The following is a 26638-nucleotide window of genomic DNA, read 5'->3' on the forward strand; positions in this document are numbered from 1 at the left end:
CTTGGCAGGGTGTTTGTACTGCATGAACTTTTCCGACATCAGAAACTGAATCACAGCCAAGGTCCCTTAGGAGTCAGTTTGTGCTTCTGGGATGGATTTTCACAATGTTTAGAAACAATTCATTGCTACTGTCTTTTAAATCTTTCTCCTCAATTAACCATATCAAGAAATTATTTTATTTGAGGCAGTAAGCCAGGAAGTCTTGCCCAGAAAATGTGGTTACTGAGGCTTTTGCTTGGGATTTTGTAGGGGTGTAAACAGGTGACTCAAAAGGAGATTTGAAAAAGGGCCAAATTCATCTATGCATCTCCTCTGGATTACTGGAAGAACCCTGACTAGGGAATACAAAACAAAACCAGCTTGATCTCCAGCAGATCCCAAAGAAGTTACACTCTTTTGGGACACTGAACATCTTAATTTTAATTAACTCTGAACCAAACACCTAACGAAACCAGTTGACACTATAGCATGTTCAAGTTGCCTTTGGCAGGGTACATTTTATTTCAGCCTAAATCAGCTTCAAACTGCATGGCAGAACCTCAAGGGCAGTTTAGTCATAGTTCAAAGAGTTTTAAAAGTCTTTCCAAAGTTCAGATAGGTAATTTTTGTGCTTAAGCCATTATAATAAGTAATAGAATACAGACTACATAGTGACTAATTTGTTAATAGCAGTTCAGGTAATAAAATATTCACTGCATCTTGCTCAAAGCAGCGTTTATTTAAGATAGCATCAAGATAAATCAATGCATAATGAAGTGTCCATCCTACAAATATGTAAACAAGTTGACAGCAAGTCGTTATTATTACAATATAAAAATTAAAGCTTACATTGCATTTTTTTAAAGCTACTACCTGCAGTCCAAATGTATATTCTCTGGTTTGTAGTATTTCAAAATACAAGTTCTTGAAAAATGTTAGAGTATTGCTTCTGCACATACATTTTTGTAGAAAAAATACTTAAAAATACCAACTTCCCATTAATAAAAGCAACACCAAAAATAAAATACATTTTTGTCATGAACAGCACATTGAATGTGTCCAGCATTTTCTTCACCACTTTCTTTCACCAAGTTATCGTCTATTTTAAAATTTATTACAGTTTGCAAAATTTATGTTGGATATTATTTGGTTACTTTGCCATACCAAAGGAATTAGCAATATTGGCAATTACACTGTAATCAAAGTCCAGCCTAAGGTTATTTGCAGCTGAGGCCACCAATTTAATCCTCATCTCAGACTGGGTATTTTAACAAGTACAGTAGGCTCTTGCTAAGAAAGCTGAGTCAGTTCAGATACATTTTGGAAAGGCTTGAAAGCTTGATATGATTTCAGCATGTTCTCTTTTAAAGCACTTTTAAACTCCAAGTCTTTGTTCAACTACATTAATGGTCCTGTTGGTGGCAGTCAGTCAATTCTCAGGAATCACTTTGTTCAGAAGATCAGATAATCTGACTTTAACTACATTTTACATTCTAAATTCAAAAAGAATGTTAAACATTGATTTCTAATATTTTTTTCAAGAGTTTTCTGGCAAGAGCTAGACAGATGATTTCTGCAGTTGCTAAGGCAAGAGAAGTTTGAAAGTTCCCTGTAACCAAAGTTAAAAGATTATAATGTTTCAAAACCAAACTAAACTAAATTCAACAAGGAGAAAGAACTACGTATCATTGGGACGAAAGCTAATCATGCCATTGTGCCCTGACAAGCATCAGTTATCAATGAACAGTAAGAAGAAAAAAATTAAGATAATCTAGTGAACCAGTTTGAAGATTAATTCAAAGATCAAAATCAAGCTGGCAAGAAAATATTTTTATAGTTGGCTATTAGACTGAAGAAAACAGCTAGGAAAACACTGATTGTTTGATCATGTAAGAAAGTTATCTGAAAGAAGTACATTTATATGCAAACAGTAATGAATATGAATAATACTGCCAGCTTTCCTAATTCCATGCAAGTTCCATAAAGAGGAGGATTTACTTAGCCTTTATCACTACTGAGTTAGCAAGTTAAGTCTGACAGAAGTCACAGCCTCAGGTACATAGAACAGATTCCTGATGGGAGTGTGGCAGAGCTGAAAATATTTCAGTGGTCTCTAACCACAGAAATGTGTTAAAAACACAACCCCCAAAACAGGATCTACATGAATCTGGAACAGGAGTTGTAATTCTGAAAAAACAGCTTACCCTACTCTTTCATGCAGGATTGTGATTTGTAGAAAGATGATCTTTTTTGTCTTTTTTATGCTTGCTGCTAAAACAAGCTAGATTAGTTACAGCAAAATGCTTCAGCAAGTGTTCAACTGTACAGTAAGAGTTAGAGATTCCATCCCAAGCCCAGGTTAGTCTACTATTCAGAGAGGTGTGAGATGCAAATACAAGAGCTTCAGGTTCCTTTATATCTAATATACCTTAAAACACAGACAAGCCTCAGGAAACAGATGAGAAGCACAAACATTGCTGGGGCAGAAGTCCCACACTCCTAGGGAGGTTGCTTTTGTGATCACCCCTTGCCCACAGCTCCTTGAAAAGATGCATAACAAGGTACAGTTTTGCTAAGGGGATGGGATTTTTGCACTGTACTAGTTTGGGAGAGAGCAGCCCTCCTGTTTTCTGGTATCAAACTGTGTTTCTGAGTTAAGTATTACAAGCTTTAACCTTTTAATCACACATGGCATGCTGGGGCTTCTTACTAAAGCAGTGAGGTTCCTCAGAGATGCTCAAAGTGCTGTTGCATTTGAGCACAGCTTTGCACAGGGCTTGCAGCCCCTTCCCACAGCCAGGGAGGAACACCACCAACACAGAGCAGCTGCATTCATACCCACAGAACTCAAACCTTGACCTAGTGTACAGAAGACTACTCTGAATGCCAGCCTATGCTGCAGACTATCAAGTGCCTACCAGCAGTGAATTGCTATGGCTGTAACAGAAGAAGAACTGCAGCAGGCCCAAGTCTCAGGAGTATATTTAAAATCTCTGCAGTCGACTTGAAGATGACTGTCAATACCTGGGAGAAGGTCTAAGGATTGAAGTCAGAGATCCAAGGATAGGAGGAATCCATGCCATCTTCTCTTCAAGGGAAGTAACAAGGTCTGTCCCAAAGATACATAATAAAATACTATCTGCAAAAAGTGGGTGGTTTCTCCCTGAATCCACAGTAGAAATATAGTCACACAGAAAACGAAAATCAGCCTAATTCTCAGTACTGCAAAAAATAGTACCAAAGGTAAAAAAGTAATTTTGTCAAGTCACTGCATTGAAAGACGTTTCAAAATTAATCTCTGTGCAGATATGCCATGGGACTCTAGATTATAAAATGACTGACCAAATCAGACTTCTAGAGGAAGCTATTTATATGCAAATATTTTAGTAACAACTTTAGAAATAAAACAAAGTACTACACAGACCATTTTAGAATCCACATATGGTATGAAACATAAACATGTTCTAAAGTACATATATAAATATATTTGTCCTTAAAGCAATGTAGAGCAAAACTAAACCAGGGCCTGACTAACCTATCACACATGCCTTTATGGCAGCATGACTTTCACACACAGCTCATGGCCTGATCAGATCCCTGAGGTGTATCACTAGAATTGCTACAAGTTTTACTTACCACAATTTTAACCAGAAACTGACTTAAATCATTTTACATCTCTTTAAATGAAGATGACACAAACAAAACAGCCCCATAAACAAAGAAAAAACCCAACGACCCCCCCAAAAAAAACCCCACACACACAGACAAAACCCACACAGACCTGTAATACATAGAAAGGCACCTGATAATATTGTTAGTAGCAAGTATCTACAGCATCCTAAGTGTACTTAAGGACTCAAGATAACTTTTTAAAAGATCATGAAATACAAGAATTGCTGGCATTTAAAATGTAACTCTAACCTATCTAGGAAGTCAGTAAAATGACATGTGCAGTTGTAAATCATTAAGAGTGCAAAACTATACAGTTTTGCATAAAGTGCTATATGTACTCCCAGTCTGCTAAGCTTGGCAATGTGATGCAAGATGATGATGTTAAGGATATATCCTACCTGTCTCACCTTTCCTTTTTCTTTCCCACCATCATCCACTGTCCTTTAAACTGTACATTTAAAAGTTACAAAAAGGCCTTTTTAGGAATTGTAGTTCAGAAAAATATTTCAAGTATATCTACATTTCAATGTAAACTTGGGGACACTACGGTTCAATATTCACAAGCTCTAGATACTTACAGGTTCAGCTAATTCAATTGGAGTTGCAATTATTTCAACCTGTTCAATACATCTGGCAAAAGAGTATTTCCTATTACTCATTTAACTCCTATGTAAGGAGTGTTGAAATTCATGCTCTAACTTGTCCAGATTTAAATCTAAACAATAAGCAATTATAGAAAAACAGAGTAACACTTTATGTGATCACTTAGGCTCACAAAACCAAGTTTTATCTGTCTGTATGAATCTGTTCATACAGACTCATTCTAGGAATTGTACACAGATCTTTAACACTTGAATTCAAGTTATTATAGTACAGCAGTTTCTCTTGCAGGCATTGTGCAGTACACTTAAAAGTATACAACGGGTCTCCTCTTCACTCTGTATTTCAGTGATCCATATCGTATCTGAGAGGAAAAATAAAATTATAACAAAGAGTTGAATCACACCAAGAAGAAATATGATTCACCTCCCCACTAATCCTATTTAGCAAATGTCTTTCAATGTGTTTTGGACACCTCAGTTTCACTAAGAGAATCTACCTATGACTAACTAAGATAAAATTTCAACAGAATTGGGCAAGAAGATTAACTGATTTCCTGGAATGACCCAAAAAGTTTTATGAGATTCCACAGATATTTATCCCAGAGTATCTTTAAGTTTTATGATGCATGCACATGTAAAGTGCATTGAATGCTAACTAGGATCTTCTCTCTGTAGATCACAGAGTCAGGCCATGTGTCTATGGGAACTAAAAAATTCTGAATATTCTTTATCTGTGTGAGCAGCTCCTGAAATTGGGCTTGGAGGTGCCAGAATTAGCATTACAAGCACAAAGTCTGTTTCATCTCCTCTCCCTTGCTCCTTGCTTAGTTCATTTCATTCATGTATTTCCCCTTAACACTCCAAACTACAAAAGCTCCAAACTCACATATTATCACATACTTCCTTCCCCTTTTAGCATCTGGAATCCAGTTATTGTTGACAACTGCTCCAAGATTAAAAATAAAAATAAATTTCTGCACTATGAAAACTGACAATAGACACTGGAAAACCAAACTCCATTAACCAGGATTATACTTGCCTCTTTACGGCCTTTAACAGTTTTCACAGATTTCATACTCTGAGTTCTTCGAAGGCCTCGCTGAGCAAACATTTCATCCTCTGAATGTGTCCCCTCCATCTCTTCATCTGTTTTGTCATCTCCAGGATTTTTTTCTAGTGGAGTTTTGTAACCTTTAAAAAAAATTATAAAAAAAAAGCAGCTGCAACTTTTTGACTTCTAAAGAAAGCCATGATTTTCATCTTTAACACACATGCTTTATCCTTTTAAATGACGTGCTCACTTCAGAACAGAAACATCTACTCTGCCACGAGTTCTAATCATGCCACTTGGTTCCACAGGTATGTAATGCAGTGATTCTTCTGTTGTCAAAACTGAAACCACAAATCTGACATCTTCTGCTTTACACTGAACTGCAAAAACCTTAGTGGTCATCTTGAGAAGTACTTAAGATTTTTTGACACAATCCACATGAGAGGGAGGTTACACTTCTATAAACCTTTAAAAGGTCCTTTCCAATACAAACTACTCCATGACTCTCATTCATAGGATCTTTCTTCATACTCTCAGTCTCCTGCATTTTTAATACCACAAAGTTCCCTTCAGATCGGTAACACCGAAATACTGTTAAGGGTTGTTAACATCCTGCAAAACCAGGACCGAGTTTATTACCTAAGACTCTCACTAGAGGGCACAAACTGCTTAAAAACACACCCCGAAAAGCTCCTTGGGGTCCAACAGCCCTGAAGCCCCATCACAGACCTATCACAAAGCTCCCATATCCAGCCTGGATCCTTCCTCCACCAAACTCCTTTTTTATCCCAGAATATACAGACTGTAACACTCAGGAACATCTTTTAGACTCCAAACCAAACTTTATTAATGACCTGTGTACATTTCATCTTAAGCCAGTATTTTATTTAGGCTTAGCTATTTTTTTTTCCTCAAATTTTTCCTAGAAATTAGAATCACATCATCTATTCCAGAGCTACTTGAGGCAGACATTCTGTCATTCTCTTCTGCCATTTTAGAGGCAACACATCTCTGCTTCCAGTACAGTTTCAATTTATATTTATAAATTTATAGTTTCTTTTTCAATATAAAAGATTTGCAACACCTGATACATCAGCATCTCACCTGCCTTTCTTTCACAGCAAGCACACTGCCAGCTCAGCATCATTCTATGATCCATGTCCTACACCTAGGCCTTTTCAACCAATCTGTACAGAACTTCCAGCTCAGATCACAAAAAAAAGATCCTGCTAAGCACAACAGAGTATTGCTACAGTGTTCCTAAATCTATGCATACTTTTTAAAGTTACTAATGCTGAAAATATTCTAAGAAAACATGAGAGGCGTATGGTAGACAAGAGATCAGGAGCAGAAACAATTAAGTTCACCTAGCTGTAAGAAAGCTTTTTGACATTTGAGATTGAATCTCACAATCAGTGATTATTTATATAGTATAAACTGGAGCACTATTAAAAAAAATAAATTTAGAACATATTAAAGCTATTTCAGATTGGTAAGCAATGCTCTCTTACTGAAGAACAGACCCTGCACAACAGCTGCAGTGACATCTCTAGTGCAGCTCTTCATGAATTCTTGGCTTTCTCTCCAGCCAGAAGCTCCAGTTCACACTGCCCTGCACAGGATACCTTCTGGAAACAATGTGCAATTCAGCTTAGGTCCCTTCAGATGGCCATCTATTCCATAGAAACCTCACGGGCTACCACTTTATCTGGAATTCATGCAATTTCTTGGACACCTCAAACACTTGCCCTCCCTAAAATGAAGGGATGAGAAGGAATGACAGGCTTAGGTGAAAAGATATAGCCCAGATCTACTTCCTTTGTGGGAAATACCAGCTCCTTTACATCCACAGCCTTGCTATTTAAAAAGGTGTAGTTACCAGACTTCCAGCAAAACCTTCCTTCAAGCATCACATGCTCAAGATCAAAGGGATGACAATAATAGTACATGTAATATAATAATGAAATAATAGTACATGTAATATAATAATATTATCCCTGTACAAAACCATATATTGGTAACCACACACCATCTTCTGAGTGCTGATTAGCATCCATCCCTTAAGACAACTTGATGCCTTTACTATTCCTATCCACCCTATACAATTTTGTATTTTGATCTATTAACACAAACCTTAAGAATTAATTTTAATTAATTTTCTGTTCTATTTACTGAGCTTCCATATGTTTTCATGTTTAACTTCGTGTACATTTGTCACAGAAACACCACTTAATCACAAAACGTTTGACTTCCAATTAAGTTTTACTTTGGTAATAAATTCTTGTTGCCAATTGGCAAGGACAGGAGTAATGAATACAGTATGAATACACTGAGAGTGGATGTGAGAAGAAAGTAATCCAGGAAAGATTTCTTAACTGTCATAATTTACTTTGCTTGAGTGTACATTCTTTAAGTGTATTGGAATTCTTTGAGGCCTTTCCCATTTAGAAACAGGGCAAATGCATTTCTGCTCTTTCACTTTTGCTTTGGGTAAATTGTTCTTTTAGGCAGGGAAAGAAAAAGATACATACCTGAAGATTCACTTGCAGAGGCTCTGCTTTTCTTTTTAGCTTCTGGCAATGTCTGATAAGGTCTCTGTCCAACAGGCTCATCTCCTTGAATAGTAGTCAAATCATGCATACTAAAACTTCTCAGTTTCTCAGTTATTGCACCTTGGCTCTGAAATACAACAACAGTATCTTTGGAAACCAGGCAGAGGTTTAACTTTGCTGCTCATCTTGGGTTAAGATGTTTAAACCCACACTTCCTTGCTGCACAACAAAACACATTGAACATATGCATGCAGTTGCTTTAGGTGTTGCTTTTTACCCATGCATAACTCCCAGTATGTTGCTCCCAGATGATAAAGTTTTACAAACTAGCAGCTTTATTTAAAATGCTGCATTTTACTCCTTTAATCTGAGCAAATAAAGACTTCTTGGGTAAGGGCAAGTGTTTAAAAGAAACACACATCAGAAATGTTCACTTCAAACATGGCAGTTCAAGGTAGCATGACAGTAACACTTACACTTTAAAGAGCATGGTTGAAGATAGTTTTATGCTATTTTATATTTTATCCTTCACAAAATTGAATAAGGTTAAGGAGAGAAGTGTTAAAAATACACTCTCTAACATTAACTCAAAGAACTGAGAAACTGGCAGCACTACAAAAGCAGCTCCAGTTGACAGAAACTTAAGACCACACACCAAAGAGGTCCTGCCTGGACTACAGGCCAGCAGGTTCTCCTACTAATATAACTTTACTGACATAATGCCAGCCCAAAATCTAATGCTACACACAGGAGAATAGTTAAACACATATGAACATTATGTATTACTTCTCCAATTGTCTTCACTTCTTTTCTATATGGAACATATGAAAACCTCCCTGTTGGAAAGAAAGGTCATCCAGCAGCTCTTTCACCTCACATCAGATGATGTTATTATTAAAGCATTAAAGATTAATTTATTGCATAAGCAACTAAAAGAATAAGACCATGAGCACAAGTACTCAATGTCATATTAAAATAACATTTCATTCTTCCCTCTCTGGCATAAGGCAAAAAATTACCATTCCAGGGAAAGGCTGACAAGCCCATGCATGAATTCCACTTCAAGCAAGTGTTAAAGACTTCGTTTCATCCTTACAAATGAAGCTTTTAAGTAAAATTCTTCATTTGATCAGTATGCTAGCAAGCAGGAGCAGATACTTGGGTACAATTCCATACACCTTTCTCTGCAACAGCACCAGCAGAAGGCAATTCTGGCACTGCTGGCCACAGCCATTTGTTCCCACTCTCATGACCACAACTGTATGCAATTGGTAGACCAGCACACTGAATTATTCCATGTTAAAACTAGTCATGTAAAGTGAAGAGACAGTTGAATTCAAGCTCCTTAAGTTGGAATGGATACCAAAGGGCAGGGGGAAATATGACCAAAACCTAATATTAATTTTCTAATGACTAGTTATTAGTACAGCATATAAAATTAATAAGACAGTGGACAGTGTGCTACTCAAGCATGACAAACCTATTATAATTCTTACCCCATCATTCCTATATTGTCACCAAACAATAAGAAAGGTTTCTTGTGAGAGAAGTAGAAGCCTTAACTTTTCTATCTCTTCCTACATACATATAGGATGACTCAGTTCTCAAATCTTAACCACAGCTTGATTTGAGTCAAAATGCACTATGAACACTGTACAGTGTCTGTATTAAAGATTGTAGAAAACCCAAAGTCAAATTTATCCCCCAAAAAGGCTTATTTAAAGCAGGTTTCCTAAGGTTCCTCCTAAGGCAGGAAAAATCCTGCCCTTCCACTACTTCACTTCTTGCACTAAAAAACATTTCAAGTAAACTACATCAGGAACCAGCTATGCCTGAGAAGTTTATCAGCTGCTAGGACATGGAGAAGAGAACTGGAGAAAGAACTGCTTGTCCTGACAAGTAACAGCTTACAGTATATATATATATAAAACATACAACACTGCTCATCAGTCTGTGTCCAATGCTTGTACATAATACTCTGCTATAACACAGAAGACTGTTCATCAGTCTGTGTCTGATGCTTAAAGAGGTTGAATAGGACTCAAGTCTCAGTCACTGAACATTGGTGAATATACAAAATGAGCCTGGTTGTTCTCAGCAGAATCCATACAAATTCAGCACAATTCCACTCACCAAGAGTGAACGGTCTACTTGAAATAGTGTCAGAAGCTGGCTTTGGGTAGCAGCAGAAGTATAGAAAGACACACTTGTTTAACAGCTGCCCAGCAAGTTCATTCATCATGTGATATACTACAAAAAGACATTTGGAAATTGCATAGAATAATGCAATTAAGATTATAACAACCAACATACTAAGAATTCACATTACAAGCCTGTATTTCTTTCTTATTCCACTGTAGATAGAAGACTAGATCCAAGCTGGGAACATTCAGCCCCATTTTCCAGCACAGCTTTTGGATACAGAATTTCATTTTTCAAAGGGGAAAAAAGTCAAGTATGTGCCATAAAATAACACTGTGGCCATAACCAAACTGCACGGTTGAGCTGGAGCTCCTGTGGAGCACTGCCTCATTCAGGGAGGATATAAGGGATTTATACAATAGGCCCTTCATTCCAGAACTACTTGCCAAGATGGAAAGTTTTACTTGAGTTACACACAGAAAACATTGAGAAGTTTGAAAGGATATATACACAAATAAAGATGCAGCACACATGTTTGAGAGTCACGGTAGGAATGGGAGCTGCACAATCACTGCTGTGCTGGACAGTCCTCATCACACGTTATACTTACCCTGTGCAGGTACACCCTACAGTGCCCCCAGTCTCTATCCCAACCCCTGGGAACATCCAGTCTAGACAAATCAAGAATGATTTCTACTTTAACTCCACTGCATAGACTGAAGGACAAATTTCAAGGTGTTCTGTGGGAGTATGCATATCACTGTGCTCACACTGCATTTAAGATTTCAGAAGATTCTTCCGCTACCATGCCCAAAAACAGCAGTTAATTGCTTTCTGCTGAAACAAAGCATTCAATGAAGATCTGGATTACTATCAGCTCAGGATGAAAGTCTGACTGAAAAATATTAAATTCCTTCCTACTGCAGGAAATTTGAGATTAAATACCCTCTACTGCAGGAAATGTGAGAGTAACATTCAACACATTCACAGTCAGAATAATAATGCTTTAAGAGCTCTGATATTTTGTATGAAAGGTCAAAGAATTACAAGCTTGAAAGCAATATGATTGCCCTAAAAACTGAATGCAAAGGAATTCAGTTGCAGGTGGAGGTGAAGAGGGTCTCCTGTTTCTGCTCCCATGCCACGGATGGGGCAGCAGCCACCATCTCTCCCCAGATATACACACACCCCAAGATGCTGCTCAGGAGAAGATGGCAGAGCAGTTACCACTGCTACTGCTACAGCCACCTCTGTAGTGGTGGCCCATTACATCCACACTTCCTGCCAGTAAGGAAGGAATGCATCAGGCTGCACTCAGCCCAGAGGCCGGTAACTAAATTACAGCGCAAAAGACAGATACATACATTTACAATTACAGTGCCACTGGGAAAAAAATAATCACACAACTTCACTAGAACTTCTATGTAGGCAAACATTGAAGAGATATGAACTGAGGAACTGTGAAGTCTGTGTGTTGCCTTAAACAAAATGCTAATCTTAAAGAATGACTTTTCTTCCCTAATCAGTGCATTTCCTAAAACATACTAAATGTTCTTCAGAGTCCACATTCTTTAGCAGTGAGCAGTATGAAACACCAATTAAATTCGTAATATGTTTCTAAATCAATTTTTAAAAATAAATACAGCCTGTTTAAGGGTCTCCTTTCAAGACTACTCAGCTTCTAGTAAGCTATCAGTAAGTCATAGTAGGCAGTCTTATCAGCTGACCCTCAAATATGAAATGCCATTTTCTATTCTGTTATTGAGCATGTACTTTTGTAGTCTGTATGCAGAACCCAGGGAACTTGTTGTAAACAAATACCACATTGTCTGCCTCAGGGGCTCTGTTTAAATTGGACATGCACCCCTCCAATGGCCAGGATCACTGACTGAAGCTGCCTGCTTTCCTTGGACAAGTTCTCAATGGACTCTGCAGCATGCAGCACCCACATTCTCAGCTGTTCTCTCCCTGATCCAATTCAAGCTGACACGGAATGACTTCTGTTCCCTCTCAACCTGGAGAGGGACTGCTGTCCTGTGAATGACCTCTGCAGCATGTCAGGAAGGAGCATGAAAGCAGTATTGCCCCCCATAGTGATACTGGCTGTGTGCCACAGCTGGCTGCAAGGTACCTCCTTCCTCTGCCATGCCCTGAGTGGGGATAAAGGGAAGTGTGAGCAAGGTGAGGACAAAAATACTCAATCAGCAAAAAGGCAGTAGATTCAGGATGACTAGAAGGCATTCAGAAAACACAGCCCTCAAAACATATTATAACCACCAACACCACTTTACAAATTAACACTATTTGGTTGTGACCTCATAAAGAGGGATCGAGTATTTCACAGCTAAATGAGCAGTCCCTCCGCTCATAGTGATAAAGACACCAGTTTTCACTAGTAGCTCAAGAAATCTCAATTTATGGGTTGGCAGAAATTGAAACATAGAGGTAACCACCATCTCAGAAGACTTGAAAAGCAGTTACATAAAAGTATGAGATGTATCATTGGAACTTAAGTGTTGTGGATATAATTTCCCCAAATCCATGAACTACTGAGCTACTGAGGCACCTTGTTTCTGATTCTTTTACTAATACAAATTTCCTTCAGTATATAAAAATTCAGCACAGATTATCTTTTATCTCTAAATCTCCTGAAATCATGATTTTAGAAGGATTTGTTTTCTGACATGCTAATTTAACAAAATTAATTTTGCTAATGTATGCTACTTAGGTTTTAAAACTACTTTTTATATGAACAGTGGCTAACTAACCAGTACCAGCTAAAAATTTCCATATGAGAATGTAAGCTATAAGTCACTACTCCTGCCAAATAAATTTAAGTTTAACTATAGGGGAACAGGTTTAAATCTATGTCAAATTTCAGTAGACTGACCTGGCTGGCTGCTCTAACCTCCCTAACAGAGCCAACAAGCCTTTTAATGGTAATCCCCTATTCCTTTGACAATCCTTGAAGAAAATCACTCTCTCTCTCACATTTGATATTCAAAATACTTTAGCAAGTTTCCAAGCCATTTTAACACCCCCCTAAAAGTCAGCATAAGCAGTTTTCTTGGACACTTTAGTGTCTTTTGACATAGGTTTAATCTTGCACACATATTTAGTCTCTCCCTCTCTCCTAATTCAAGATCTGCTATGTCAGAAAAAGCACATGTGCTCTACTTAAAAAAAAAAAAAATAAAGGGCAAAAAGAACAGTGATGAAAGTGTGTCCTCTCCTATCAAGACTGATCCCACTACTACAATTCCATTCCTGGAATCTTATGGCATGCTCCAGCAGCTCTTGGTGAAGGGATAATCTTTTCACCTGCTGGAGGCAGCAGACAACTCTTGAAAAAGAGGGAACAAAATCAAGAACACATGCATTGTGTCCATTTGCTCGCATGGGGCAGGCACGCTCAGCATTTTGGAATGACAAACCCAAGAGACTTACTTAACATGCCAAAATAAAGATTTTTTTCAGTGAGTCTCCTCTTTCGTACTGTTTAAAAGTCATGCCTATTTTAGGTCTTTGGTATTGTGGTGGCTGTTTTTCCCAGACATCTGATCTGCACTGAACTAATTCTGTACAAATATTCATGAGCATTTTTAATGAGTTAACAAACAGAGCAGGCATCTTGCCAGTCACAGCTGAAAAGCCATGAAATCTAAACACAGACATTTCAGAAAAAGTTATTCATTATTTCAGAAGAAAGCAGGAGGAGGTATTGGTGTCATTTATTTTACAATATTTCTGTTACACCCTAAAAATGAACAAGGAAATATCTAACCATAGCCAAACATGAGGAACACACACAAAGCATAAGCATCCTTACAGATGCTTCTTGTAATAAATTTGCAATGCAAAGAATTTGCATTTTAGCATTTAGCAATTAAACTTTTTGACCCAGTAGAGTACTTGGGGTGATGGTTAGGTTTGTTTAAATAACCTATTTTCACTCTGGATACTTTCATTCCTTTGGAGGTGCACTCTATCACATTCTAAATTATTTCACACCTCAAGGCAATATTAAGAATTTGATTAACAAAAAAACCCCCAAAGTAATCAAATTTAATCATTCTCTCAATATTTTAGGCTCATTATGACCACATTTAAAAACAAAATGTCATAATGCTACCACCCACATGTATCTTTAAAAAGAGAGAAAATGAATAAACAAGATATGCATGACTACTTTTCCATAGCTTTTTGAGATAGCATGTGAAAATGTAGTTTTTAGGAATGTCTTTTATTTATAATGAAGGAAGTTCACATAGAAGCCCAGACATTTAAGGTAAATACCAGCTGTATATACTCAACTTTGACAGCCAGGGATCTCTACACTGCTGGCTGTTATCTACTGACAGTGTTGAGGTTTTCAGTGCTGTTACTATGAGCACAATGGTTCCATTTATTCCCAAGAAAAGATTAATTCTGATTACCTTAAACCTGTGATTTCACTTGGACATACACCCTTTTTCTCTATGTATTTTTTGGTATGTTTTGATTTAAATTCCTATTAGGTAGGATATACATTGCCTGAAGCATATTCCTTTCAGTGGTGCACAAATTGCTTAGAATCTTACATACAAGCTTGTATTTTGTCTTCCTACACCCAGAGTTCTTTGAAATACTGAAGGTGCTAAGTTTTTGCAGGAAGGTAATCTGGGATAAACAACAGATTACTTCATAATGGAAAATACATGACAAAGCAAGTGTATGCTAAACACCAATAGACAAGTTTAGGCTTAGTATATTAATTTAATAATTCACTCAAGTTGCAAACAGGTTAATTGTGTCAAGATAATTTTTATCCATGGTAGTAGTCTTTCATTCCTTAATTAACATGTGGCATTACCTCAGGTTGATTGGAGAAAAACAGCAGAAAAGCCAGAAATCCTTTAAAAAGTTTGTTTATCAACAAGAAAACACAACAGAGACAGAAAAGAAACAATGGTCATCTTTATAAAAAGCCTGCACGAGAAAACTGAATGGTACCTTTTGAATTAGAGCAAACTAATCTGACCATCCAAGAACTACATGCCATCTTAAACAGACAAACCAACATACATAGTATGAGGAGAAGAGAGCTGCAAGCCTTTAATTGTGCGCCAGGTTTTCAATACACTTGAAGAATTTATCTTTTTATATAACAGTGGTAAATCCTCAGTACTACTACACAGTTCTACATCAAGCCTCAAAAGCAATTATTGCAAGCAGAAACTTACCTTTACAGCTGCTGTCACTGCAGCAGTTGCTGCTAAATTTAACCCTTGCCTTCCAAAATTTACCATAGTCTCATAGCCTCTTTCTTTGGCTTGGACAATGTACTCATCAATCTCCTAAAAGAAAAACAAATTTAAATTTTAGAAGGCTGTTCAAAAGACAGCAAAGTTACCCCACAATATTATTTTTCCATCAGTAAAGGAAGACAGAAGAAATATTTAAGGAAATATTTAATGGAATATCTTCGTATACAAATGTTTCATTCATTATTACTCGCTCATTTACAAAAAGGATTATATGTGGTCAAGAAGATAAAGTCGATCACTTTTGTACAGCCCAGAAACATTGCAACAAGTTCCTTCCAGAGAATAAGCTTAACTTGTTGGACAGAACGTTTTCAAGAAATAACATGGATTTCAAGAAATAACATCATCTAACATGAAGAAGTCAGTGAGCTCCCTCTCCCTCGAAAGGTACACCCAACATACAAAGAACTTCCCAAGCCACAGCTTTGAAATAGTTAAGTACCAAGGACAATACAGTCATGACATTTATCCCCAGCTCCGGTAAATGCCAGGAGTTGAAGATAAAAGTCGGTAAGGTGCTTCCCAACCACTTGCAGACTACAGGAAGTATCCTTTTAGCTTTACAAAGTTGCAAATTGCTTACAGCACAACCTTCAGAAGGTCAAGATGAGCTTACTGCTCCTATCAGTGGCAATCTCGTCAGCGACCTGCTTTGCCAAATGAAGGCCAAGCCTAGCACTGACCTTTGGGAATGCTAATTTCTGTAGTGTGAGCTTTCGCAGTGCTTGTCTTCACACCTTTGCTAACTGCTCTTTCCACACATCCAAACAGGATACTAAAAAAGAGATAATGGGAGCCGCATCCCTGTCACACCTTAACTAAAGCTAACCATCTTCCAGCTATTTTTATGTTTGGGTATGTACATTTGCAGACTGGTCTACCCTTACAACTCAGTAACAAGTCACCCCTCTTATCCTGTCAGTTCGCAAACCAAAAAAACTCATCAATATCAATCATCCTGAGAAGTGTTATTACTAGCTTATACTAAATAAAAAAGTTAACATGAACAGCTTTCAGTAAAGCTGGGTTCATACTTCTGCACAGAGTAGTGTACACATGCTTGCAGTAGAAAGTCAAGCTGCACCACTTACACTCAACTGGGCTCCTTGGAGTGCATCAGGTAGAGCAGGGCACACCAAGCTCTCATGTCAACAGGAAGCAGGACCTTGTCTGCTCAGTTAAACAGAAGCATAGACACGGACACTCATGTGCACTTGCCACTGCTAATCCAAATCCATGCTGCCTGGCAAGACAGTAACAAGCTGCTCTGCTTTTACAGGGCATCTAGCAACAGCTTTTATTTCAGTATATGGTGTTTCCAGACTAGGCATTAAAAATCTGAGAAGTAATTTCTTACCCTTTCTTTAGAAGAAAGCAGTGGGTGGAGGAATTTTCTGTAGATTAAACTTGCCCCTCTAGTATATGGGGAAAGGAGCCAGATAACAAAAGCTATCTTCAGTTCATAGTACAGTGGAAACCTACAGACAAGTTAAACATTGCACAAAATTAACAACTGCAGTAACAAAATGCACAATAATTAATCATTATGAAGAGATCTTTTAAAAAACCACAATTATATTAGCACATAGGACTCTACAAATACAAGAAGTTACATCAGACAAAAATTAACAGTTATGGATTTATGGACTACTGTCATTCAAGAAATGAAAAACGTTAATATACTTGCTTTTCATTATACATTCCAGCACAGAGAAATTCTAGGCCATCCTTTTAGGAGTTCCATTATCCTATTCAGTTTCTACAGTAAAGCTGGAAATGTTATAATCCCTACTTCAAGTGACAGTGTACAGCAAACTTGATAACAGATGCTGTTCATCTATGCACCAAGATATTTGCCTGTAAAAAGGGCTATTCAACAAGCACAACTTCTTTATAGAAAAGAAATCAGTACAAATCAAAAAAACATCAGAAACAAATACAGTTTCCTCTAGAGTTAATAAAAAGCAGGGTCTTACCAAGAGACTGTTAGGTCAGTTATCGTTTCAGTAACTGTATAAAGAGCAAACACAATCCAGTACATCATCCAGCGAACCTGAAAATTAAAATACCATCTTCACTAAGATCTTTGATTTCACCTCTACACAATACACAACACACTGTACAGTTTGTTCATTGTTGTCAAAGCAAGGCATTCAACAGTATCTCAGTCTCCATAAACCAGGATTCAGGTGAAATGATCAGGTGAAGATCCTGAAAGATTTCTGTTCGTAAGTAGAACTGGTGGCAGCTGCAACAAGCTCAGTGAAATGGCTGTGTCACCAGGGTCACAACCTCACCTAGGCTGGTTTCACAGATTTGATTCTGTCTTTACAAAGCTTTAGTGATATGAAAAAGCAAACAGTGCAGAACTGGTAGATTATCGTAAGTATGAAGAGCAAATCCCACCATAATACTGAAGGTTATTTAATTCTTTTCCTCTCTCAACCACATGTTCATACCATGCACATGAAAGTCAACATTAGTGAAGCAGCCCTTGCTTTCATTTCTCAGTATGTTATTCAGCTTTACATTGCCATCAAGTTCCACGTGTGTGATTGATTACTAGGATGGTATTAACACTGAGGCAAGGCAACATAAAAAAGCATTTTCATGGAGATTTTAATTCTGTTTATATGCCAAGAGCTAGAAAATTCTTGTTAATAAAACAGCTCACATGCTGATGCTTCAGGGGTTTACAGGCATAAACCTTTTTTTGTCTAAGGTTTACACTATGTATCACTGCTTTGAAATCAAACAATGTTTTAAAATAGCACGGTTCATTTTGTAACAATTAAGAGAATCACTCTTTTTTCTTGAGCATTTGTTCAAATTTGGTTGCCTAAGCTGATTACGTCTTTCAGAATAAATACTACAGAAATAGTTCCCTTACATTTGTCTTCCCTAAGCTACCAGATGCCAAATGCAATGTATTTCCAAAACAGGCCACTGCAAACTACCACTGATTATTTGTACAAACTGAATATTCACATGTTCTTTAAATTCCTAGAAAAACAACTCTGCAACACAAAACAATTTAAAAACAAACAAACAAACAAACCCCCAAAAACCCCAAAGCAGCAAAGAACCCAAAAAACCAAACCACCACAACTGTTAGAGACTAGTTTGAGCCCTAAATTCACAGTACTCTCATTCAAAGGAAGGATATAAATATATTCCTCCCTTTGAAGGTCCACATATATATACACATACATACATACATATATATACACCTATATGCCTTCCCACAGAGGATGTGGCTCAGATTTAATCTTCACTTATAAAATAATCTTTTTGGAAGTGGACTTAAATAACTACTCAAAACCTAATGATACACTGCTGCCTATTTAGTGGATATGCATTACAGTTTAAAGCCACTTCCTCTGTCAGAACCTGAGACCCATTTATCTTAAATGCTTTTCTGTGTTTCAGTTTGAAAAGAAACTCAGTCATGTGATAATGTTCTTCACTTCCATCTCTCAGAGGATTTAGATATTTTAGGCTTGAATAGATGAAGACAAATCTACACAACAGCTGAAGTAATTGCTGACAGGCCATGTGAGATTTAGACTGGTGACCCTTCCATGAACCAGAGTCAACACCTGAATGAAAACAGAATTAAATCCAACCTTGCCCCATCAACTTAAGCATAATGCAATGCAATTTTTATGATGCCGTGCAAGACTGTATTTTTCCCCAATATAATTTATCCAGGCTGTTCTTTCTTTAATCAACATCTATTTATCCAATTAAGAATAACAAGTGGCAGTGGGATTTATCCTGGGCTGCTAGGAACAGTAAAAAACACCCTGCAGAAGGGCACATGAGATCTGCCAAGAGTCCTGCTGAGGACTGGGCAAACATTCTATAAAACAGAAATCATATTCTAGTACAACTAATGCAGTAGGCACCACAAATACCCTTGACAAATGAAGCTAAGTGACTTAGAGGGGTTTTCATACCAGAAAAAAAGAAATAAGGATATGAAAAATTAAAGGTCAGATTTCACTCTGACATAACACTATTATCTACTTTAAGTAACAGAAGCTTTGATTGAGTTTTACTTTTCATGTTAGAAGAGTGACTAGAGATTTGTTTTGTTGAGGGTATTTTTTTCTAGCATCCAAGTGTTAAACTCATCTTTGTTGGCTCTGGCTAAATTTTGAAGGTCAGGATTTTGAAGCCAGGATTTGAAAGGCTGGTACGTTCAGACTTACAAATTACATTTCAGATGCTTACTTCAAGTGCTTTGGTGTAATACAGTGAAAAAAAGTCTCAAATATCTTAGTCAACTCCATTAAACCAGGGTAATTACAAGAACAAATAAATCTCTTCAAAGGCACAGATTCTAATTTTTAGCACTGAAGTCCAAAAGTCTTTTAAGTTACCATAACCAGCACAACATTTTTTCCCCCCATAAATAATCTTTAACCAATTTGCTGCATCATGACATACACAACAAGTGAAGATATATATTGTTTGGTTGGTTTTTAGTGGTGGAAGCAGTGGCTGAGGAAAATATTGTACTGTTACAAAGCTCTTACCAATTCAGCAACAAACACAGATGGCTCCTGAGCTACACAAAACCCTGGAAAGGAAGTTGTGCCTGAGCCATAATGTGAGTGGCAGCAGACCTGTGCCATTTGGAAAGCTGCATTTAAATCTAAACCCTTTACTGTGAAAGAAAATGACCCAGCTGGGAAAATGTCAGCCATGGATCATCCCTAAGACCTATCTGGCAGTCAACCCAACCAGCAAAGGAATGATAATTTACTGATGAATCACTGTCATGCCCTGCTAATGAAAAAGTCACTGTGACGGGTTTTATTCATCTTGGCCCCATGAATATTTTGTATGTGGCTGCAAGTTCTGAGCCTGTTCAGAAACCACAGGTTGATACTAAAATAGTTGAAAAAATATTATTTTGGGTCCTACTAGCAGGGGTCCTGTGTAAGGATGTACAGGAAAGACAGTTGGGTCATAGCTAACTGGACACTGAGGTGAGAAAAGTATCTCAGCATTCTAAAATATTACTTCTCTTTTTCTAGAAAGCATAGTGCAAGAGGCAATGGTAACCTCTTAAATTGAAGTGATTTCCTTTATTTTAGCTGGAAACTGCTCTGCCCTACTTAACCTGTGGATCTGTTTTGAAGGAGCAGGGAAGAAAAGCAGATTATAAATTCCTTGCATTATAGACTTTCCTGAGAGAGTAATACGAGTATGAGACAGAAAATTCTCGTCTTAGTTTTGATGATTTTTTTCTCCCATGAGTTTAGCTCTGGCAGGCACCATCTCTGCCTCACAAAGAAGCTCTAATCAGCTTGGACACAGAAATCAGAATAAATACAAATATTATGTCCTTTGAGGCCTTGATAGGGTTATCAGACTAAATTAAGACATTCAAGGGGAGGAATAACAGCTACCACATTCTACAACTACAACCAAGTAAAAAATGGAGACATCACACATCAGTCAGCATCCTTAGGTCACAGCTATGGCTTCTGAGCTAAGGGTAACTGATGGCCCTGACCCTACCCTGAGTCAGGCACCAAATTAAGGACAAGATTCAGGGCAGGTTAGTTGCTGAAATCAAGTCAGGCTGTCTCTTAAAAAAGGGAACTAGCTCAGTGACTAAAGCTCCTTGTGACTGCAACTGGTTAACATTCTCATGATTATCATCACTGCTCACACTGACAAGTAAATAATTAAACAGCTTAATTAAAAACAGAAGTAACTATAATTGTGTTTTTCTCCATCTTTCTCTTCTTCTGTTCTGACATCTTCTCTTCCATCTGGTCTGTTTCTTTTCTCCATACCACCTTAAATTACATTTTTTCTCCTCTTTGAAGAACAGATTAACAAGAACCATCCTTTTCTTAGGTAGATTTTGAGTCCCCTATTCAGTTTCATGCAATGATATTAAGCTGCTGCTGCTCTTCTAGTGGTCACTGTGAATCAGTTTCTCAATACTTACACTTGAGGTGCCAGCAGAATCAGGAAACTTTCATTCCATCCCCTGCCTAGAAGCGCATTATTTCTTGTACTTTGCTGAAATGGGACCTAGACTTTAAGGTTTTCATTAAAAATACTCTTTAAAAAAGCCATAAAAAGCTACATACAGCATAGTGTGTTGAAATATGTTTCAGCATAAAACTATGTAAAGTATGAGATACCTTAACTTTCGCCCTTCAAGCAAAATCATAGGATTACCACTAGGTTCACACAAGTGTTATATCTAACAGCAAGACAGTCAATTCAAGCTTTCACATGATTTATTACACAATGAAAATATCACAGATCTGTGTCAGCAGAGGCATGTAATTAAATAATTAAAAGGAATGAGACTTACATATTCCTTCACATTTTTTGTTTTCACAGCTTTGTATGAGTAATATGCAGGATACAGCATTCCAAACACCAGCCTATTGGAAAACAGAAAGAGCCTTCAGGATCTGTTACACCATTTATGACAAAACAGTGACAATACTTCATCAGAACAAAGCAGTCAACTTAATATTAAAAAAAAATCCTGTTCTCTAGCATTAAAGAAAAAAAAAATAAATCAGTGTTATATGTTCCTTGGAGGAAGTTTCATGATAGGCAAAACTAGAACAACATGAAGGTCCTATGCCCTAAAGACAACAAACTGTTTTGTAAGGCTGCTTCTAATACATAATATAAAACCAGTTGTTCTAGTTCATTTACAAGTAAAACCAGTCCTGCAGCCTGCCCACATCAGAAGATAGCACTAGCAGTTCTATCATACTTGAAGAGACTCTGAACCCATCAGTAGCTAATCACAGCCATCTACTTTTATCAGATTACCAGCAGTTTATCTCCAAAAGAATTTTAAGAGAACACTGACTTACAAAATTTCATCTCATTTTGCTAGAACTCTGCAACACCAGCATTTAGAAATGGAGGAAACGTGTGAGTTAAGCCATTTTTGCTCAGACAGCCAATTACTGCTGAAATTCATCAAAAGCAAGGTGCAGGGCAAGGTGAGAGGGTGCCAAGCAATCCATGCTGAGAGCAGGGTCAGAACAAAGATCTGCTGTAACTCAACTTTATTACAACACAACACTTTCTAGGAAAAGTCTTGGCCATAGACTAGAACAGTCCTTTACGAAAAATAGAACAGCAGCAGTCACCATCTCCTTGATAAATGCAAGAGCTCCACGTTTCACTGTGGGAAATAAGAAAAGCCTTACAGAATAACAACCTTTTAAAGCTTTGTTAAATCCCGTTCACCAAAATTCCTCTGGGTGAACAGTGTTCAGGAACACTCTGGGTTGATAGTGGCTCCTGTGTGAGGCAGGGATTGCCTGGGGAGATGCATGGACACCACTTGATCAGAGAGCTGCCTGGGAAAGGGATGCATGAAGTGACACAGAAGTGGCAGGCAGTCACCGAGTGCTAGTTTTGGTTGTTTTGGTCGTTCCCCTTAAGTTTTGGTCAAGTTTCAATATAAAAAGGCTCTGTTTGTTACAATAAATGATCTCCTTTGGAACAAGCAAGGAGGTCTGTTTTGTTCCCCATTGCTACATTTTACCACCTTGCTACACTTGGTAAAGTTAAGCAAATCATCTGCCCTTAAATTCCATCTGGCCTGAAACAGGCATTAGAGGAAAAATCTGGCCACACCACTACAGCATCATTTCCAGCTTGCTCTAGGATGGGAGAAATTTACACTTGTAGGGATATCCAGAGATCCTCAAAGTTCAGATTAAATTAAATAAGTAATTTAGCACCTCATAGTTGGCAAAGGAAAATGTATAATGTATTTTGGTTTTGTTTGTTTGTTTTTTTAACAAGTCCACCTGGAACAGACTTGGTATATAAGATTCTAATTCAAATTATTTTACCAAAGTTAATAACTGAAATTTCAAATTTTATTGTTGCCCCAGGCAGCTTTAAGTAAGTAGTTTTACCTACACAGTCACTGCAGAAGACTGCATAATACTACCACAAAACTCTGCAAGTATACAAGACAACAATGTAAACCAGTTTGATATACACCACTTTCCAGGCATCACTCTGGTATCTATGCAGAAGTCATCTGATTGGTAGCAGATGATGAAATTGCTTGCAATTTAGAGTACTAAAGTCATCCCTGTGGTAACTGTAAATGAGATTGATAGTACTGTAGATTTAATTAGCACATGTAGTTTGATAACCAAGATGCCTTCCAAGAGCAAACAGAGCTTGGAAGATTACAAGAAGATTGGATCAAGTCTGGCTGACAGAAAAGAAAATTTAACTAAGTAGAAATGTAAAGTTTGTGTCATGTTTAACTAAATGATTGCAGTAAAAATTACTAGCCTTCCTGAAAATGGTATATAAGCATCTGTAGCTCACAGTAAAATTTTGATTTTGATCACAAATTAGTAGTCCCAGTCTCTCTCAATTGTCAATACATCTCCAACATTCAACATACAGCACACAAGCAGGGGGAAAATGAATTTGCTAACAATAAAGATGAAATACTTTTTTTCAGCATCAGACATGACCCAGAGAATATTTCTCCACCCTTAGTGCACAGTTATCCCTGGAAAGAAGCCTCTTGTAGGGGTATTCTGGCAGAAGTCCTAAAGTTAAGCTGTAAATGCTTCAAGTGAGAGAGGTTGATAAAATTATGGAAGCATAATTGCAGAACCCTTCATGTTTGGAAGAGTCTTGTGAAGTCATCTAGTCCAACCTCCTGCTCAAATGAAAGTCAACATCAGATTTGGACCAGGCTTCCTAATATTTCAGCCAGCCAGGTCCTGGAAGCTTCCAGAGAGATTCCACACCCTCTCTGGGCAACCTATTCCAATGCTTACCTCTTAGTGCAAAGACTTAGTTATGTTCAGACAGAAGCAAAAGTTTGTAACCATTGTCTCTCTTGACTAAATAGTAGAGCAACAGAATGGGCCTGGCTCTCATAACCACCAAAAAGTTACATGAAATGGCCACCAGTTCTCCTCAAAGTCTTCACTTCTAGATCTGAACAAGCCCAGTCCATTCAGGCGCTCATCACATGTGCTGTGGTCACCTTGATGGCCTCCACTGAACATTCTCAAATAAATTAACATCTTTCTTGTACTAAGAAGCCCCCAAAAAATCTCACATCTACATCGTCATCCTTTTCTATAAATGATTTTCTCTTAATTTAAAAATTAAAAAACGCAAAGAAAATCCTCAAACACTGATCCCCGTATTAAACAGCAAAGGTGGCTCTAAGATAAATAATGAGTTTTAATACAGAGCAATAAAAAAATCACTACTTGATCCTAAGTATGAGTCAAAGCTAATTAATCATGCATAGCTCTTTCACAAAAGAGATTTGAACAAAGCTTCTGGCCCTCAGGTGCCATCCTGCCATACATTGGGCCTTTCCTCATTCAACAGAGCTGTTAACAGCTGGTAGTACAGATGAGCCAAAGGGCACTTCAAGAACATCTCCACAAGATCAGATCCCTCTGGAGTGGGAACTGGGAAGGGACATCACTGCAGATCACTCAAACCATTACTGATACAGAAAAGTAGTAATGGGTGCACCATAGTGGCACTTTCACACCTGGATCTAGGTGTACAGGATTCTACAGTTCATGCTACACTGGAGGTAACAAAAGACAGATCCTGAAGCTCTTTAATATAGGATAGGCAAACTTCTACTCCATTGGAGAAAAGCTTACCTACATCCTACACTTAAGATATTGAAAGGCCTTTTGACAGAGTCTAGACTACCTGAATTCCAGCTCAGCATATCAACCTGTAGAAGCCCATCCAAACACAGCTCTGCTGCAATCCTCAGACATTTTAACCTAAGGCAAAGAAATCAACAGTAAAAAAATAAAACAACAAAACCAATCTCTGAATGGCTTTATTCCCAGCTATGAGAAAAGCCTGATAACACAAGCCAAAAATCTCACCTCACCCTAATAATGTGAGATCCAGAAACACAAGGAACAGGAGACCAAACACCTTTCATTTAGTTGAAATTCTGTAGACAACAGCTCTTCCTTTGGTTTTTGTCCCTGTGGAAAACCCTGTTCATTAACGCATCAGCTCTAATGTCTCTCACTATCCCTTTTCTGGCTGAAATTATAACCATTAAGTATCAGAGATAAGAAAAGCCTTTGTTAATCCTTTAACCCATTAAACAGATTTTATAAGGGTGGAAATTATTCATTCAAAGAGAAGATACAGAAGAGGTTGCTGAACACCATAACCACCACCAACTGTCTGACATGCATAATAACTTCACCAGATCCTGGTCATCTATCTCTCCCTAATTCTAAAAATACCACTCCAAAGTTATTTAAATAACTATTAGTAGCCTGCTCATGTGTCTTATAATGAAGCATATGAAAGGGAAACAACTTGAGTCTTTCACTTTACAGATTTTTCCACTCAATGTCAAGTAGCATCACTTCTATATAGAAGACAAAACAACGTATTTTTAAATTTAAACAGTAATTTTTTCTCTGAACATATAATTCTCAAACTTCTATAAACATGAACTGGGAGAAACAGAATTTTGAGAACACTTCTTCAGAAACAACTCATCTTAAGCAGAAAGCTTATTACAGCAACAGTGAGACAATCATAAAATGAAAGATGACCTCAGGTTAAATAAGAACACTAGCATAAGACAAATACAATAAAGGCAGCTAGCTTTTCCCATCTAGAAAAATCTGTTACTCAATACTAGTCAAACCAGGAGTTTAAAAAATACCTATTTCAGTAACCACTTGCTCTTTTAAAGAATTTTTCTAGAAATCACTTTAAAACTACGGAGTGTAGAGTGGCTAACAGCACAATATATCATTATTGTATTATTCCATAATATTGTAATATTATAGTATTATTATTGTAATGATACTATAGTAATTCCATTGTATTGTTTTATTATATATATACCAATATATAATAATTTAGTGTTTTCAATACCGCTGTAAAATGGAGGTGTTAGAAAAACTTCTGTTTGCTCACTAGAAGTGGGTAGATATGATTACAACAAAACACCAGCACATTTAGGCAGTAATAATAGGAACCAGTACTGTGAAGTTTCTATCTCATGCTATGGTTCACTTACAGCCAGAGCTGACATGGAAAGGGGGGCATGATGCTGCTGCCAACTCTGGTACCAGCAACTTCTTCACACAGGCAAAGTCCTCTAACTTCAGTTAAACCTACCAGGTGACTTTACAGTCCAAAAGCCAACTTGTCAGCAGTGAGTGTAGCTGAAGGCCAGCAAATTTTACTTTTACCTTCCATCTATGCATGATGGATCAGTACAGTGGCAAAAGAAAGATCACTGCAGCTGACTTGAGGCAGAAACACCTATAAGAG

General features: G+C 37.5%; 1 protein-coding gene across 2 annotated transcripts in view; it reads right to left on the bottom strand.

Moving 5' to 3' along the window:
• Positions 1–361: 361 nt before the first annotated feature.
• REEP3 (receptor accessory protein 3) overlaps positions 362–26638 on the bottom strand; it is a 41461-nt gene continuing 15184 nt past the window's right edge. The window contains exons 2-8 of one of the 2 annotated variants that reach the window (XM_062496362.1): positions 21651–21723; positions 17281–17357; positions 16662–16782; positions 15221–15334; positions 7836–7983; positions 5293–5444; positions 362–4615 (exon numbers count right to left, since the gene is read on the bottom strand). In XM_062496362.1, the coding sequence (XP_062352346.1) occupies positions 4559–4615; positions 5293–5444; positions 7836–7983; positions 15221–15334; positions 16662–16782; positions 17281–17357; positions 21651–21723 (742 nt within the window). In that variant the 3' untranslated portion in view covers positions 362–4558. Of the gene's footprint in view, positions 4616–5110; positions 5445–7835; positions 7984–15220; positions 15335–16661; positions 16783–17280; positions 17358–21650; positions 21724–26638 lie in introns of those variants that run through there. The other variant, XM_062496361.1, reaches the window with a different exon arrangement.

The sequence above is a fragment of the Cinclus cinclus genome, chromosome 7 (genome assembly GCF_963662255.1).
Source record: "Cinclus cinclus chromosome 7, bCinCin1.1, whole genome shotgun sequence".
Taxonomy (NCBI): Eukaryota; Metazoa; Chordata; class Aves; order Passeriformes; family Cinclidae; genus Cinclus; species Cinclus cinclus.